This window comes from Kogia breviceps, chromosome 3 (genome assembly GCF_026419965.1).
Source record: "Kogia breviceps isolate mKogBre1 chromosome 3, mKogBre1 haplotype 1, whole genome shotgun sequence".
In the NCBI taxonomy this organism is placed as follows: Eukaryota; Metazoa; Chordata; class Mammalia; order Artiodactyla; family Physeteridae; genus Kogia; species Kogia breviceps.
The window spans coordinates 34,230,355-34,248,610 of NC_081312.1; the positions used below are offsets into that span (position 1 = coordinate 34,230,355).

Below are 18,256 nucleotides of genomic sequence, written 5' to 3' on the forward strand. Positions count from 1 at the left end.
TCATCCGGGCAAGTGGTGATGATGACTTGGAACAGGATGGTACATGGAGGTGGTGAGAAGTGGTCAATTACATACAGATTCTGTATGTATTTTGAGGTGGAGCCAATAGAATTTGCTAATGACTTTTATGTTGTGTTGTAAGAGAAAGATGGCTAAGGTTTTTGGCCTGAACAAATAGAGGAACAAAATCGCCATCTGAGAAGGGGAAGACTGCAGAAAGAGCAGAGTGGGAAGAAACAATCAGGAGTGCAGTTTTATATCAATATGTATTGTTCTCTAGATACCAAAGAGGACTTTTTGCGTCGGCAGTTGGGTATAAGTTAGGTATACAATCCTGGAGTTCAGAAAGAATAAACAGGCTGGGAATAGAGATTTAGACATAATCCGCAGATAGATAAATTTAAAGCCCTAAGACTTATGAAATCAAAAGAGTGAGTAAAGAAAAGAGAACAGGGACTTCTCTGGTGGCGCGGGGGTTAAGAATCCACCTGCCCACGCAGGGGACACGGGTTCAATCCCTGGTCCGGGAAGATCCCACATGCCACGGAGCAACTAAGCCCATGCAAGGCACCGGTACTGAGCCCGGGTGCTGCAACTACTGAAGCCCGTGCGCCTAGAGCCCGTGCTCCACAACAAGAGAAGCCACCGCAGTGAGAAGCCCGCACACCCGTCAAAGAGTAGACCCCGCTCGCCTCAACTACAGAGAAAGCCCACGCGCAGCCAAAAAACCCAACGCAGCCAAAAAACCCAACGCAGCCAAAAAAAAAAAAAAGAGAAGAGAACAGCTCCCTCCTAAGCCCTGGGGAGATTAGGAGGAATCAGCAAAGGAGACTGAGAAGGCGTAGCCAGAGAAGCAGAAAGAAAACCTGGTGGGGGTGGTATCCTGGGGGCCAAATAAAGAAAATTTTTCAAGGAGGAAGCCATCAGCTATATCAAAAGCTGTTGACAGAGCAGGTGGAAAACAAGGACTAAGAATTTTAGATTTAACAACATAGAGGTCATTGGTGACCTCAGGGGCAGTTGCAATGGAGTTGTAGGTGCAAAAGCTAGATGTGAGTGAGTTCAGGAGACAGTCACGGGAGAGGAACTGGAGACAGGGAGTGCAGATAACTCTGTCACGGAGCTTTTCTTTACGGAGAAGGAGAGAAGGGGAGCAGTCACCCGAGCGGGATTCTCAAAGGGTTCTATCTGTGATGTGCAAAAAGATAAGATGCACCCCTGTGGGAAGATGCTGAAGGGCTGTGAGTGGAAGGAAAACTCAGAATGGGTCCCAGACAATGCCAGAACCAGGCTCAAGACTTCCGACTTTTTGCTTTGCCCTGCTCCAGGAGAGTCCCCCAGAAATCTTCATAGAAGGCATTTTCCAGCCAAGCTATAAAAGTGGGAAGCTACACGTTTTAGAAAACTTGCTAGAATCCATTGATCCAACCTTGGAAAGCTGGGGAAAGTACCTGATTGCCTCCTGCCAACATTTACAGAAGAAGAACTACTACCACATTCTGTATGAGCTACAGCAGTTTATGAAGGTAACAGCAGCCCCATCCTGCCTTCTACCTCTGTCCCTGTTGGCCTGTCACATGGGGAGGCTGTGCAGGATGAGGGAACAAGACTGTCGTTTTTGTTCCTGGCCTTGCTCCTTGACTAAGCCTACAGCAAATCCATGTTACTCTCTAGCATTCTTACATAATATCAGGATTTCCATTCTCATCCTGAAGAGGCAGACTTTAATCTTGTCAGTAATAGCATTCTTCAGAATTCAGGGAGTGTAAAGATAAAAAAGAGGGATATGGTAGTTTCAAGATAAACATGGGGCATGAATGCAGAATTCATAAGGAATGAAGGAGAAGTAAGTGTTTTTAGAGAAGATGCATGAAAGGAGAGGGACCATGTTTCTTCCAATCTGTCTGAGGGTGGCCAACACTAAATCGCAGAGAAATTAGCTTATTCAACGCCAAAGTAAAAGTGAAGGCAAGTCAAATGGAGAATCAGAAGTCTCCTTTTTAAAGATCTCTTTTGTGGTGGAATAACATCCTACCTAAGGTCCCAGCCAGTCGGTTCACTTTCGGACCTCTTGGGCCTCTGAGGGAAAGGGTGATGGCAGCCAGGCTTCATGGGGGGGGAATCAGATCAGAGTTCTCCTCATACCCCCACCCTCCAGATCTCCTTTGACCGGAACATTCATTTTCCTCTTCCAGGACCACATCCGGGCCGCCATGACCTGTATTCGGTTCTTCAGTCACAAAGCAAAGACGTATATGGAGCTGGGAGAGAAGCTCTCTTGGCTGCTTAAGGCCAAGGACCACCTGAAGATCTACCTCCAAGAAACCTCCCGCCGTACTGGAAGGAAGAAAACCACCTTCTTCCGAAAGAAGATGACGGCAGCTGATGTGTCAAGGTAACTTGGGGTTCAGGGAACAGTTGGGGTGGGGCAGGAAGGCTGGAACTGAGGGTCTGTCGGTGATGCAGCCGTTCTTGCCCACCTCTGACCTCTTGGGAAACAAACACCTACACATACACGCACACACCTAACGTGAATCATTCCTGGATGACAGTGTCTGGTACAAGCCTGGAAAGCCTCCAGAGGAGCTTGTAGGAGAAGAAGAAAGTAGGGGAGGGTCGGGGACTGGGATGGCATGTGACAGTCAGGCTAAACCCTTACCCTTTTACAAGAGGCAAAAGAGGTCCTGGGTGATCTGGCCCCTGCCTGCATCTCCATCTTACCTCATGCTACTCTCTCCTTTCTTGTGATGCGTCAGGCACCCTGGCCTCCGCAGGGTTCCTCAGCACCCCAAGTCCTTCCCTTCTCTCAGCCTTTTTGCTGAGAACACAACATCTGAAGCAAATGCTCCACCGCTACCGTTTATTCCTTCACAGTCCCAATCGCTAGATACTTGATGTGTCTGTTTGTTATCCACCTCTCCTCTAGCCTCTGAACTCTGGAGGGCAGGGTTCATGTCTCTCTCAACCTCTGTTGTTGTTAGTAGCCACCATGCCCCATAAACACTCATCAGCCTCTTTCGTCTTGTCGTAACTGCTCAGAGGGTATTTTGGATCTCTTTTCCCTCCACATCCCTTCTTCTGCCTTTTCCGTTGCCATCCTGTTATGAGTTCTCAGTCACCTGGCCCTAGTTACTCCTGAGGCCCCTGCTGAGGCCAGACTGTGCATCTCCTGTCACCGTAGGCACATGAACACACTTCAGCTGCAGATGGAAGTGACCAGGTTCTTACATCGCTGCGAAAGTGCTGGGACCTCTCAGATCAACCCCTTGCCTCTGCCAACCCTGTTTGGAAACAACCACATGAAAATGGATGTTGCCTGCAAGGTACGCACGACGTGTCAGACCTCCGGCAGGCTGTTTTCTTTCAGAGTGCCTATCACACTTGAAATCGTCTGGTTATCATTATTTCAGTCATTCTTTTGGTGGCTGCCTCCCAGATGGAATGAGAGCCCCAGAAGGCTGGAGAGCGAGTCTGTTTTGATCACTCTTGTATCGCTAGTGCCTGCACTCAGTAGTCTCCACAAATGTTTGTTGAATAAATGAATGAATGAGGGCCTCGTTCTCGATTGAGGGGCTGCTCCAGTAATTCTTGCTTCTTTAAGCATGTTTCCCTCTCATTTTCAGGTCATGCTAGGAGGGAAAAATGTAGAAGATGGTTTTGGAATTGCATTCCGTGTTCTGCAGGTATGACTCAGATTACTCAGGGTTATACCGAGGGCTATAAGCACATGACCACAGTTCTGTGAGAGATCATTCTTCAGAAAATTTTTATCCCAAGGAAAGCAGATTTACACGTACATCAAGGGTGAAATCAACAAGAGGGCTGTTACAGAAGTGGGTCAAATTCAAGACTGTAGGCCACTTTGCCAAAAGCCAAGCTACCAATGACGAGTTCATCGAAAGCTATCAAATAACTACCCGAAACGAGGTCTAGGAGAGTTCCACACAGCTGTCCTCATTGCGGGGGAGTGTGGCTGGAGGAGGTGGCAGAGGGGCTGCGGTGCGGGGGTCCTATTCAGGGGGAGGGGCCGCTGGCAGCAAGAGCTGCCTCTCCATCTGTCGGCCCAGGAGCCGGCTCGAGGCATACATTTTCTGTTGCTTGTGATACGAGGACACGGGTACAGCTGTGGCACTGGAGCAGAGGATGGAGCAGGGTGCCCAAACCGTGAAAAGCCAGACGACTCCCCACCACACAGTGACACACAGGCACACTGAGGCCCATCACCCTCCAGGCAGACACGGTCTTCATGCAGTGTGCATGAAGGATCAAAGACAACAAACAATCTGACAGATTTCTTTCTTCCCACCCATTTTCCATGTTGGACAAAGACCCCAAGGCAACAAAATGTTTATCTGGTAGTTTCTAGCAAATCAGTCTTTTGGTGAATTGGTCTGTTTCCTAACACCAAGGCATTTCTTAACAGAGCACCAAGTGTCCAGGGCAGCCAATATCAGCCCCCAACATCCATTTTCCAAGAGAAAATGGAAATTTATTGTTTAATAAAGAAAAATATTCTAAAAAATATTCTCATCAAATGCCCAAGACCAGTTCATTCTCTCTGGTCTTGGGCATTTGATGAGAATATTTTCAGAAAGTGACATGGCAGCAAGTGAGATGTACCAGTGTAGATATCAAAGTTACGATTTTTATGGATGCTTCCTAAATGTCTGCCGAACTCCAAAAGAAGAACTTTTTGCTGATTGTTCGTTTATGTATGTTCTCTATTGGGACTACAGTCTTGTCTACCCCAAGCCCAGTAGGAGCTCTGTAAATGTCATCTTCCTTCCCGCCATTGGTGTCCCTGCCTTCCTACACCCATCACCCCATGTTCTATTCTAGGACTTCCAGCTGGACGCTGCCGCAACCTACTGCAAAGCCGCCCGGCAGTTGGTGGAGAGGGAGAAGTACAGTGAGATCCGACAGCTGCTCAAATGTGTCAGCGAGTCAGGCATGGCGGCCAAAAGTGACGGGGACACCATACTCCTCAACTGCTTGGAAGCATTCAAGAGAATTCCACCCCAGGTGCGCTCACCCCCAGACCTCTCAGCTCCTCTATCTATTTCAGTGTCTTCACATCCCCCTCTTTATTTTTCTCTCCCCCATACTTGCTGTACCTGAAACTCTACAAGATCCCTCTGTCTTTCTGACCCCTCTGTAATGATGGCCTCACTAATCAACCCTTCCCTGGAAAGAAAATTCGTGGTGATAACCACTATATCCAGAGGCCATCCCTCAGCATCCCATTGTCTGATGCTGTTGGCACCCGGAAGTGTCTGTGGACCGACAGAGTTGAGTTTCCCCCTGTGATTGTAGAGGAGGTCATTGTGGGCCTGCAGGTGGCCTTTGAAGCATGTCGCCTGCAAAACTGTCCCCCGATGGCTTCCTAGTGGGGTGAACAAAGCCACATCCTTTCCTTTTTTTTAATTAATTAACTTTGTTTTATTTATTTTATTTTTGGCTGCGTTGGGTCTTCGTTGCTGCACGTGGGCTTTCCTCTGGTTGTGGCGGGGTGGGGGCTACTCTTCTTTGCAGTGCGCAGGCTTCTCATTACAGTAGCTTCTCTTGTTACAGAGCACGGGCTCTAGGCGTGCGGGCTTCAGTAGTTGCGGCTCGCAGGCTGTAGAGTGCAGGCTCAATAGTTGTGGCGCACAGGCTTAGTTGCTTCGCGGCATGTGGGATCTTCCCAGATCAGGGCTCAAACCCGTGTTTCCTGCATTGGTAGGGAGATTCTTAACCACTGCACCACCAGGGAAGCCCCGCATCCTCTCTTGAAGGCCAAGGACAGGCCTCTTGTTTGCTGTTGCTTCTCAGATTCCCAAGCTTAGTGTTATCAATAGCTTTCCTCTGTTGCTCTTATAGCAGGAGTTGAGTTTGGTTTTTGTGTGTTTTTTGGCTGTGCCACGCGGCTTGTGGGATCTTAGTTCCCCGACCAGCTGTTGAACCCGGGCCCTCAGCAGTGAAAGCATGGGGTCCTAACCTTTAGACCACCAGGGAATTCCCAGGAGATGAGTTTGTAGAGAAGGGTCAGGCAGGCATCCCCACCCTGAGTCAGAACGGCTGGGCTGAGGCTGGGTTGGGCTCCAGCTCCCACGCTGCGGACCCCTCCGTCTCATGACTACTGTGTCTCTGTTCTGCACAGGAGCTGGAGGGCCTGATCCAGGCGATGCACAGTGATGACAGCAAGGTGAGTGGAACTGTCTTCACACCCAGTAGTGCTCGGGAACAGCACTTTGGACTTGCCTTTTCACCTTTATCCTCTGCTCGCTACCATTCAACCTGTATCTTGGCCTCTTTGTTATCAGAGGTGGGGCTGAGACCCAGATAGGGGCGTAGAAGGGAGGGAATAGGTGGGGAACATGAGAAATCTGCCCACATGAGCCTTTGCCCTCCCATTTCTTTATCCCCCAAGACACACATGTGTCCTAGGCTTCTCTCAACTCTCCATTTCCTATGGAGGTTTTCTCTCAGAGCCCTAGGAAATCCTCACTTTCATCTTCACATTGACTCACTGAATGAGGTTCTCAGAGTGAGCAGGCATCTCTTTATCCTGGAGGAACAAGTGTACCCTCTACAGTAAGGAAAAAACCCACCCAACCCTTTGACCAACAATGTCTGTTGGTGCCTCCGTCTCCAGAACAGGCCTTGCCCCTGGGACCTGCAAGCTCTTCCTGTTGAGTAGGAAATCGGTGAACCTTTGTAAAGGGTGCCCAGCTGCTCCTGTTTGTGGCTCACCGCAGGTTCAATCCACCTGCCATCTGGAGGAAGGCCCACAGGCCAAGAGAGGCAGGAGAAAAACCAAGCCAGCCTGCCCTGGCCACTAGCAGTGGAATGATCTGGCAGCTGAGTCCCTTGTGAAGAAAACTAATGTTAGGCAAACAGCTTCTTTTATGCAACCACATTGCTGCTCCCCATGGCGGTATTTCTAATCCCTGGACTGAATTTGCAGGGCATTTTTCATTTGAGGTTAGGGAGAACCTGTTCTTAACATTTCTTCACTTAATTCTGCAACATCCTGATGAGATCCTGTGGAAAGGATAGAATTCTGACAGCCTGAAACGTGGCAAATTACTTTTCTAGAATCAAAATGAGAACCCGACAGCCAGGCCAGACACCCAGGTTTCTTGATTCTCCGACTATGGTTCTTTTCCAAGCCTTCAGTGATCCGCTCTGTGGGACAGAGACTTTGTGCCTGGGAAAGATGGACACTGAAAGCTATACCGTCGTTACTACTTTTTCAGGTTTTTTCTGGCAGCAGCTGTTCTAACACACTTATGTGATCTCAGGTCACAGGATCTTGCCAAAAAACAGCTTTGTTCAGTTTCTATTCCAGACTTTCTGAAAAAATGCCCTCCTCCTCTAGGTAGGAATTTTGCCTGCCAACTTGTGATATTCTGTTTAATGTACACTGGTGCCAAGCGGAGCTGAGGGCCTGGGTGAAGCGAATGTCTTAGGGCAGCAGGTAGATAACCATACTGCAAAACTTGATCACTTCAGTGAGCTCAGACATGTCAGAGCATGTCTTCTAGCTGTAGGCGATTATCTATAATTGAGCTTAGGAAAGGAAGACTTTAGTGACCAAGGTAAAAAAAAGAAGATGGAACATTGAAACATCAAGAGAGAAGAGTCCCTTCCAACCACCAGAAGGACTGTTATGGCAGAAAGGCAGCTGCTAGCGGGAGCTCTGAGGCAACTCACCTGGGCCTTGCTGTTCGCTGGCCTGGAACCCTGGCTAACCAGGGAGGTGCTGGTGAGGTCGTGGCCAGGGAAGGCAGGGGCTCTCATCTCCACCCAGCTGGCCATTCCTGAGCTGGAGGGTGTCCTGAATGTAGGAAACTGAGCTGCCTCTGTGCTGCCAAACTGCAAGTCAGATCAACCTGGGGTCATGCCTTAATTGGAGTTTTTCTAATTATGTACGTTTTCTTCCCAGAATTTCCTGTCAAAAGATTTTTAATTCAGCAGGTCAGAAACAGAAAATAGAGAAAGGGGCTCTGTGTGCCCGTTGTAGGGGGCAGGTATGATGGCTCATTCATTCACTCATTCACTTCATGCATATTCATTGAACACCTGCATGCCAGACCCTGTGCTAGGCACCAGGAATGGTTAGAAAAAGCAAACGCTATTCCTGCCATCCTAGCCAAGGAGTCAGTCATCAGTCAAATCATCAGCCAAATAAGTACAAAACCACAGTTTGTCGGCAGTGAGGCCAGGAGGAAGCTGGAGAGCCCAGGAGAGTGAGGAGGGCCTTGGAGGGCGTGGTTAGAGCAGACTCTGCCTGCCTACCTTCTTCATTTTGAAACTCTTAGCTTATTTGTAATAACTTTTTACACTATAAAATAACACAGTGTAATATTTAAAGAGTGGCCGTAATGTAATAAAAGGCAAGAACCCAATTATTTTTTTTTCTAATAACCTCTAATCTGTTTTGACAGAGTATCTTTTTTAAAATTAATTAATTTATTTATTTATTTATTTTTGGCTGTGTTGGGTCTTCGTTTCTGTGCGAGGGCTTTCTCTAGTTGCGGCGAGCGGGGGCCACTCTTCATCACGGTGCGCGGGCCCCTCACCGTCGTGGCCTCTCTTGTTGCGGAGCACAGGCTCCAGATGCACAGGCTCAGTAGCTGTGGCGCACGGGCCCAGTTGCTCCGTGGCATGTGGGATCTTCCTAGACCAGGGCTCGAACCCGTGTCGCCTGCATTGGCAGGCAGATTCTCAACCACTGCAGCACCAGGGAAGCCCAAGAACCCAATTATTGATTGGTAGGTGAGAAGTGGTATCTCATCTGCTTGAGCTCTCTGTGTGCCTGTTGGTGACTTGTCAGTGACGGTTTCCTTCCCGCTGTTTCTTACACCCAACTGGCAGGTTCAGGCCTACCTGACGTGTTGCAAGCTGCGTTCTGCCTACTTGATCGCCGTGAAGCAAGAACACTCACGGGCCACGATCCTCGTCCAGCAGGTGCAGCAGGCTGCCAAGAGCAGTGGGGATGCAGTAGTGCAAGACATCTGCTCCCAGTGGCTTCTGACAAGCCACAGCCGGGGTGCCCATGGCTCGGGCTCCAGGAAGTGACCCTGGGCTGTGGGGCCTGACAACTGTGGAAGGGGAGTGATGGGCATGCTTCCAGCTCTTTCCTCCTGTGGGACGGGACTTCCCTGGCTCCACCCCAGGTGGGAAAGAGCTGGAATTGGACCCGACTTGCCATCCTGGGCAGAGACAGGACCTTTCACGCAAGTGCCATGTTTCTGTAAAATTGTGGAGTCTGTGTTTGTCTGGAGATGGCCGGTTCTTTCTACCTCAGAGTGAGTGTGTGTTTGTGCACGCTCTTTGCGCTCATGTTTACGCCCAAGCATTTCTGAACAAATGAAACTCTCCCCCCACTGCAAAGAGGCACTTTACTTTAGACTTCTGCCTGTCTGAAAACCTTCCCCGCGTTTTTGGTTCTTGACCCGGGTTCATCCTGTTTGTACACAGTTCCCTCTGTGTGGAGACGTTCCAGTAGCTCCTCGTGACTAGAAGGGTTTTAACAGAGAATTATAGAGCTGCATCAAAAGGATTTCCTCTTTTTCCCTCCTTCCCTTCCCTAAATTCAGAGACGGCTTTAGGGCAGGTGCTTCCTGTGGTATAAAACCATTCTGAGTGTCTCTCCTCTCACAAGCGCAAGAGTTACCATGAATCTTTGGAAGGTGGTCTGAACAGAAAGGTCCTCAGGTGCTGGCATCTGAACGCTGTGGCTACCTGTACACATGATGGGGTCTGGAGCCCTACACATGGGCAGGAGGGGTGTCATCACGTTTATGCACAGGGAGAGAAAAGGGAACCTCTCCAAACAGGACTACAGGAGGGTTCTTTACAAGCAAAGAACTGGCTTTTGTCAATATCCCTGCTGCAAAGTGAGAGAAAGTAGCTTCCTCTTTGAGAGTCTGGGGAGAGAAACAGTAGCCAAGACCCTGGAACTGAATGGCTAGACGTTGCCTTTTTGAGTTACAGTCCTATATGTGCCCTTTTAATTGGTTAGGAAATCACTTCCTCTTCCCTCCTGCGTCTCTTCAATCTCTTCGGAACAGAAGGGTGCACATGCAGAGACCCAAGGTCATCGAGAAGGCAGTGCAGTTCTTTGTCTTAACAAAGGGAGTCACAGGTTCACTTTGAAGTTGGGCCAGCAGACAAGAATTAAACAAGGGGGGCTTCCCTGGTGGCTCAGTGGTTAAGAATCCACCTGCCAATGCAGGGAACACAGGTTCGAGCCCTGGTCCGGGAAGATCCCACATGCCACGGAGCAGCTAAGCCCGTGTGCCACAACTACTGAGCCTGCACTCTAGAGCCCGCGAGCCACAACTACTGAAGCCTGCATGCCTAGAGCCCATGCTCTGTAACAAGAGAAGCTACTGCGATGAGAAGCCTGTGCACCGCGACGAAGGGTAGCCCCCGCTCGCCGCAATTAGAGAAAACCCATGCACAGCAACAAAGACCCAACTCAGCCATAAATAAATAAATTTATTTTTTAAAAAAGAAGAATTAAACAAGGGGATGGTGAAATAGGTCATGTCCAGTTGGGCAACTAGGTGAAGTGCTCCTTTAATAAGCATTGGCCTGTCTTCCCACCAGAGATGTGACAGCGTTTTGGAAAAGGTCTGCCATAGTCCATGACTTGGATTTGCAAACGAGGGGTTTAAGGAAAGCTACGCAGCTGCGAGCCTCCCACCAGCCAGAGCTCAGCCTGTTGATCTCACGTTTGCTGCTGAGAGAAACAGGAGCTAGAAGCCAAAGTCACTATCTCTGGTGCTTAGAAACCCTGTGGATTTCCCTCTGAACCAGGTTTTTTTAATAGTAAAACAAACAACTGTAAGAGCATCTGTCAGATTCAAAGTTTTGGTCCTCTTAGAGAGGGGAGAGACTGAAAAGAAAATACTAGACCCCTTTATGGGGAAGTGTGACAAGTGGCTTTGAGTCATAGAATGTATCTGTCTCCCAGAAAACATCATTTCCTGGCATCTGCTTGCCCTTCTGAGTCTGCCCTTTTTGCACTGAACATAAGCACTTTATGTAAATGGGTTGCAAATCTTAACAGCCCTTAATTTGGGATGTTAAGACCAGATTTTCCTGACTCCCTTCTCAGCTAGTTGAACTATAAAATAGGCAACCATTGGCTAGACTGACGTAAGATGAGGCTAGAGGCTTTGGGGCATCAGGCTATGGTCTCCAGCAAAAAACAAAATAACAAACTAATGGACACGTCAAAGGGTTGAATGTTTTACTACAAGCAAGTCTTAATAAAGTGTCTGTCCTACAAGTCCTTGGCTTCATGGCTCCTTTGTGCTCTCTTGCCCTTATCCTTCCCTTCCTTCATGCCTTGTGTTCTGTGTGGAGAGAAAAGGTGAGTGGGAAACAGGAGATGGCCTTCAACTCCTGAACTTCTCTAAATGATTCCCATCATAGCTCAGGACTCTGGTTAGGATTTATCTCAAGATTCCTAATATGTTAAAAACTATTAGTGTACTCTCTGCCGTCAGGAAACTGTTTTGCTTCATTCAGAGTGGTTGGTGGAGGTAGGTTATGCATTCATCAGGTATAGAAGGCAAATGAAAAGTCCCTCCCATCCCTGTCCCCTTAGCCCAGTCCCCTCCCAGAGGCCACCAGGGTGACCAGTTTCTAACATATAGTTCCAGAGCTATTTTATGCATAAAGAAGCAGTAATGCCTTAAGTATTTCGTGGTGAAGATACACCATAATTATCTAACCAGTCTCTGTTGATGGACATTTTAGGTTGTTGCCATCTTTGCCACAACAGATTATGCTGCAGGGAATCGTCTTGTCTCGAATACCCTGGGTCAGAGGATATGTGCATTTGGTAAAAATTGTCAGTTGCCTTCCAAAGAGGTCATGGCAATTCACTCTCCCACTAGCACTGTAGGACAGTGCCTGCTTTCCCACAGTTATCAAACTTTGTAATCTTTGCCAGGCTGGGAATGAAAAATGGAACTCTGAAGGTTTTTTTTCAAGCTGTTAATTCTACGTATCTTTTTAATAGCAACCAAACTGAAACCAGGTGTAGGGTCTTTGGGAAAAGTAGAACTCAAGTTGGGCTTAGATAGTTTTCTTGCCACCCTCTGACAGCATGTGCAGTATAATACTTGAACCATGGACAGTAGCATTGCTGCCATTATCACCTTTCCCCAGAAACATGATCTCATCCAATTTCTCATTTAAAAAAATAAACAAAACTTCAAAAACAAACACAACAAACAAAAAGTAATGATGAAAGTAGACCTGAAAACCACCTGTTTGGGATCTGGCACAAAGATGCGTCACAACAAAGGAAATTGGAACACCCAACCTAAACCTAGTATAGGGGACACTGACTCTGTTTAGAAACCTGAGACATTCCAAATTTACCAGATATCTTTGGCTGGAGCTTAAGTGAAGTAGATCAAATGCTGTCAGACTTTTCATACTCAAGCAACCAAATATCAGTAGTCATAGTTACCCTGAGGGAAATGGCCTGTTCTTGGTCCTCATCCTCATCCTCTCTTCCACAGTAATGATGTTGACTAACCCCTCCTTGAAACCTCCGATTCTACAACATATTTTTTCAACATCGGGTTTACTGAAGGGCTTCTTTGGTGGAGTGCTTTCCTGCTCCCTATTTCTTCACATTCTTATTTCTGCTTGGAACTCTTTAACCACCTCCGCTACCTCAACCCTCCAGTCTTCTGTTGTTAAAACCCTTTCGTCAAGCCCCTTTCAAGTACCTTTTCTACAAATTATTTGCTGCTCTGACTATACTTCCTCTTCATCCCACTGAAGGGCTAAAATTCTTCAAGGTCTAATCTATTCTCTCTTGACACTCTTATACTCTCCCATACAATCCCATAGCTTCAGCAATCATCTTGATTGGCTGAGTTCCAAGTCAAATTTCTCCCCCTTTACTTTTTTCCACAGCAGATCCACCTTTTGATTGCTTTCTGAAACTCACCCAGATGGCTGACCTGCCTGCCTCTAAAAATAGTAGCATGTTCAAAATGGAACACATCCTATCCCATCCACAAACCTAATCTTCCTGTGTCAGTGAATATTAGTATCAATCAATTAATGTTATTATTACTATTGTGCGTGCAGCCTGGATTAGAAACCTCAGGGGTTCTCTGTATTGACTTTTCTGTTCCCTTCTCAATGAACAAACATTCAAGTACCTCCCATGCATATATCCAGTTGAAAGCCAAATCCTTTCATCCTACTTTCCCAGTCGGAAGACACTGGCCCTTCCACTGCATCACCTTACTTCAGGTCCTTGTCACTTTCTCCCCTGACTGTTGCAGAAGCCTCTTTTCTTCACCTCAAACACCTGTGCAAAAGTTGGTTCTCCTACCAACTCCATATTAACAAACGATACTTCTAGAAGAATAAACAACTCTATCATCTTCAGGCATGGGAAGTCTTTCTAAGCAGATACAAACCCAGGGGTCCTTGAAACATTTAATTGTCATTATTGTGGTTAAAATGCCCATAACAACAACAAGAAAATTTACCATTTTAACCATTTTTAAGTGTACAGTTCAGTGGCATTAAATACATTCACATTGTTGTGCAGCCATCACCACTGTCCCTCTCCAGAACGTTTACATCTTCCCAAACTGAAATTCTGTACCCATTAAGCACTAACCCTCTATCCATCCCCCCACTGCCCCCAGCCCCTGGTAACCACCATAATGCATTTGACCTTTGTTTGTTATATATGTTGCAAACATGTTTTTCTAGGTTTTGATGGTCCTTTTATTTTTGTGACAGTGTATTTTATTTATTTATTTTTATTAATTAATTAATTTTTTTGGCTGCATTTGGTCTTCGTTGCTGCGCGCGGGCTTTCTCTAGTTGCAGCGAGCAGGGGCTACTCTTCGTTGCGGTGTGCGGGCTTCTCACTGCAGTGACTTTTCTTGTGGAGCATGGGCTCTAGGCGCACGGGCTTCAGTAGTTGTGACTTGAAGGCTCTAGAGCTCAGGCTCGGTAGTTGTGGCGCATGGGCGTAGCTGCTCCGCGGCATGTGGGATCTTCCCAGACCAGGGCTGGAACCCGTGTCCCCTTCGTTGGCAGGCGGATTCTTAACCACTGTGACACCAGGGAAGCCCTGTTACAGTGTATTTTAAAAACTCATGAGCAATACATTTGATTACATAAAAATTGTCTTTTCATTATGCGAAGTGAAATAAGCCAGGTACAAAAGGACAAATAGGGCTTCCCTGGTGGCGCAGTGGTTGAGGGTCCGCCTGCCGATGCAGGGGACGCGGGTTCGCGCCCTGATCCGAGAAGATCCCACATGCCACGGAGCGGCTGGGCCCGTGAGCCATGGCCACTGAGCCTGCGCGTCCGGAGCCTGTGCTCCTCAATGGGAGAAGCCACAGCAATGAGAGGCCCACGTACAGCAAAAAAATAAATAAATAAAAGGATAAATAATATATGATTCCATTTACATAAGGCACCTACATCAATTCTATCAGTATTTCAGGGCCCTTTTCAAATGGCACTTCTACTGAGAACATTTTTGTTTTCTGGTTCCCCGCTTCCTTTTCTGCTCCCGTCCCGTGGATGTGGACTCTTACTCCTTTAACCCTTCTGTGTCTCTTAAAACTCCCCTATCTGCCTTCCTGACAGTCATTTTTTTACTTGTCCTTTTGTTATCTCATAGACCATAAGCTCCTCGAAGGCAAGGATCATCTCTTGCTCACCTTAGAGTTCACCCACAAATTACTTGCGCATTATTTACCAGTAAATAAAGATTTTTGAATTAAACTGTAAAGAATATAGCATGTCCTGAACCAGAAATAGTTGAGAAAGTGAAACATTTTTAAGTTATCTGTTCAAGAGTCTTTTTCCAGACTGTAAGCTGGTCAAATGACTATAAGTTCAAATGCCTTATTTATATCCCCAGGACTGAGCCTGGCACATGATGGGCTGTCAGTAAACTTTAGCTGAATTTTTTAATTGGATTGAACTAATGGAAATAGTTCATTTAAGGAAACTACCAGTACAGAAGTCATTTCCTTAGAGAGAAAAACATTCTTTGCTTGTAGGGAAAATGGGCAAGATTGAACATATTTAAAGAAAAGCTGAGAAGATACTTTTCATTTCTGTGTTGATATTTTAAGAACCTTTGAGCTGAGGGAAAAAATCCAGTATAGTAGTTACTCCAATTTAATGGAAATAGGAACTCAATGAATAGAAATTTGACTCCCACTATCTTTTTAAAAGTAAATTATTGAACTGTTCCTAAGTCACCTGCATCAGACAGCACCTACAAAGAACTATGTATTTTTTAGAGCTAGAAGTGATAGTAGAAGACATTGACTACATCCCCTATTTTATTTTTTGTTCACTTATTTATTCAACAAATATTAAGGTTATATTGTGAGCTGTATGCTGGAGTTTACAGAGTCATAGCAGGTGCCCAGTCACTTGCTATTGTCTCATATATTAAATATTGAGAGGATGTCCAGGGTGTAAATGAGAGCTCATGGGAGGAGTACTGAATACAGACTGGAGGGAGGCCAATGAAGGCTTCCCAGCAGACATCATGCTCAGGATACAAGTAGCCGGAGAAAGGGGTCCAGAGACCACAGAGTATCTAACTGAGAGAAATCAAAGAAATCACAGCAGGCTGGAGCCTGGTCAGCATGCTGTGACCAGGTTATGTGGGGCCTCGTAAGCTTGTTAAGGTGTTTGGGATTTAACCCATTGGATAATAGAAGGACATCAAAATGTTCTAAGCAAGAGAGGGACATAACGTGACAAATTTTAAGGTCACTTTGGCTGCAGAATGGAGCACAGGTTAGTCAGGGGGAAAAGTAGAAGCAGAGATGTTACCAAGTTTGGGTAGTAGTTGAGGCTTCCTGTAGCCCTCCGAATAAAGTCCAAATTCGGACTTCCTTGGCAGTCCAGTGGTTAAGACTCCAAGCTCCCAACATAGGGGGCGTGGATTCCATCCCTGGTCAGGGAAGATCCTGCATGCCGTGTGGTGCGGCCAAAAAATAATAATAATAATAACAATAATAATCATAAAGTCCAAATTCTCACCAGGGCTCATAAGGCCTCTGCTTACTGGATCCCTACCTACCTCTCATTTCTCACCTTCCACCCCCAACTCCCTTCTTTCAGCTTCTCAGATGTGATATACGCTTTGCCCCCTCTGAGCCTGCTGCCTGGACCACTTTTTACCTTCTCTTCAGCTAGTGAACAAGTCTTGTTAAGTGTATGCTACTTGGTTTAGGACGTCTTCTCAGATCTCTTCCCTCCACCCCAGACTAGCATGGGCATTTCTGCCACGTGTCCTTGTAGTGAGGGCCGAAACAGGATCTCTCTGGCTCACTTCCTACTGCCCATGCTTGCAACAATCCTGGCACAAAGTGTGTGGTTTTTTTAAATAAATGAATGATCTAATGGTGGCATGAGGGTATCTACAATTTAAGGGGCAAGTAGAGGAAGAAGTACCTGCAAAGAAGTCCCGGAAGGAGAAGGAGAACCAGAAGAATGCAGGTCACAGAAGCCAAGGGAGCAAGTGTGGATCTGTAGGTTCCATATGGCTCTACTTGTAAACCACCCCCAAAGAGCCAAGGAAGGCAACAAATAGAAACATGAACTTCATCTTTGATGAAAGAAGGAGACAAATGTTAAGAGAAATTCTCAACATGAAGATTAAACAATGGATGGTGTGACACTTCTACTGTGGAAAGAGGCAAGGAAGAAAATATGAGTGGGATATAGACAAGTTTGCTGGTTTGGTAGCAGAAAGTTGAGGGAGTTAAGACTGATGGCTTCCCAGTTCTCCATGAAATCAGAGGAGAAATCAGCTGTTAATAGTTCAAGGGAGCTGTTGGGTGGAGTGGCTTGAGAACATGGAGAGGACGTGAACCTCTCCATATTGTAACGTAAGAGGCATTTTCGCTATGAAGTTTTTGAGGCTTACTTGGGCCCCTGTGAGTTAAGGGAGTTGCTGGAAGTTGTATTCTAGGTGGGGAGGGGAAGCCAGGTTGCTTTCTGAAGGCATTTTTATGCAAGCATTGCTGTCAAATTACCTAAAGAGATCTCAGAAGATCTTAAATTCCCACGGCTCTAATTACTTTTGGTTGGGGGCGGTGGGTTTCTTCATTCTAAATCACTGTCCAATTTTGTACCTAATTTTGTAACTGTAATTGTGTATTATTCTTTTAAAGATGATCCCATGAATTGTATAAGCTTCCTTGGATCCATCCTTGACTGTGGAAGAACAGGTGATCAGGCAGCACTGAAAGCCCAGTTGACACTGAGGACCAGTGATTGACAGTCGCTCCAGTCGGCCAGGTTGAGTGATTTTCTCCAGCAGCACTCTTGGCGGGTAGAAATCAGAGAGTTGGATTCTTCTAGCCTTTGCTAGATGGGATGATAATGGCACAGGGAATTGACAAGAGAGAAAGCTGGGGGAGCAGAAGGTTGTGGTTGGAGTGGGATGTTGGAAGTTAAGATATCTGAGAAGCAGCAAGTTCACATGATGACAAAGTGCCCAGGTGTGGTCCTTAGCATGGGAATGGGAGATGAAGAGGGGTGGAGGAAAAGATCAGTGCTGAGGAGATCAAGGAACTGAGTCCGAGTGGACGTGCAGGACACTTTCAAATACTAGTGCTAGAAAATAGTAAATATATTTAAGAATATGTGGACATCTCTTTTACTTAGGCTCTGGTGCTCAGTTCTGACATAATACAACCTGAGACCCTGGACATCGGCTCCCATGACTAACACTGTTTAAGCCCCAGGGGAACACACCTTGAATGCATCCAAATGCTCTCAAGTTGTGTAGATTGTGCTGCTGCTTCTGAGTGCAGGGAGAATTTGAAGAGAGGAAGCAGTTGGGGAAAAGACAATTAATTAATTTGTCAAATTCTTTCTCAGCATGATCGTAATGGAGACTTGCATTAAAATGAGAATCATTTTCACGTAGTAGTGGTGAGTGTCTATTTTCCTGTCTCTCCATATTTCAATATGTATGCGTTTGCAACACGTATAATGGAGGCTACATAATAATTAATTTATATTACTTTTAAATTGATAGACATATAGGTGTAGAGGAAACATGCATGAAGTATGATATCCGTTGTTTACATTGGCGGTTAAAGGGACATTGAACACCAGAATCATGAATAGTTTTATTTTTATAAAAATTCATAGAAATAATTAAATTTTTTAAAACTAAAAAATTAGTTTATTTAAATAATTTTGATTTAAAATGTTGATATTCATC

The 18,256-nt window shown here is 46.2% G+C and overlaps 1 protein-coding gene across 3 annotated transcripts in view; it reads left to right on the forward strand.

The window, feature by feature from the left end:
- ZFYVE26 (zinc finger FYVE-type containing 26) overlaps positions 1-17,955 on the forward strand; it is a 72,652-nt gene extending 54,697 nt beyond the window's left edge. Inside the window, exons 36-43 of one of the 3 annotated variants that reach the window (XM_067028296.1) lie at positions 1,329-1,526; positions 2,196-2,395; positions 3,182-3,323; positions 3,624-3,683; positions 4,840-5,022; positions 6,140-6,184; positions 8,860-8,952; positions 17,196-17,288. In XM_067028296.1, coding sequence (XP_066884397.1) covers positions 1,329-1,526; positions 2,196-2,395; positions 3,182-3,323; positions 3,624-3,683; positions 4,840-5,022; positions 6,140-6,184; positions 8,860-8,952; positions 17,196-17,207 — 933 coding nt within the window. In that variant the 3' untranslated portion in view covers positions 17,208-17,288. Of the gene's footprint in view, positions 1-1,328; positions 1,527-2,195; positions 2,396-3,181; positions 3,324-3,623; positions 3,684-4,839; positions 5,023-6,139; positions 6,185-8,859; positions 11,285-17,195 lie in introns of those variants that run through there. The other 2 variants (XM_059058385.2, XM_059058383.2) reach the window with 2 other exon arrangements.
- Positions 17,956-18,256: the final 301 nt, after the last annotated feature.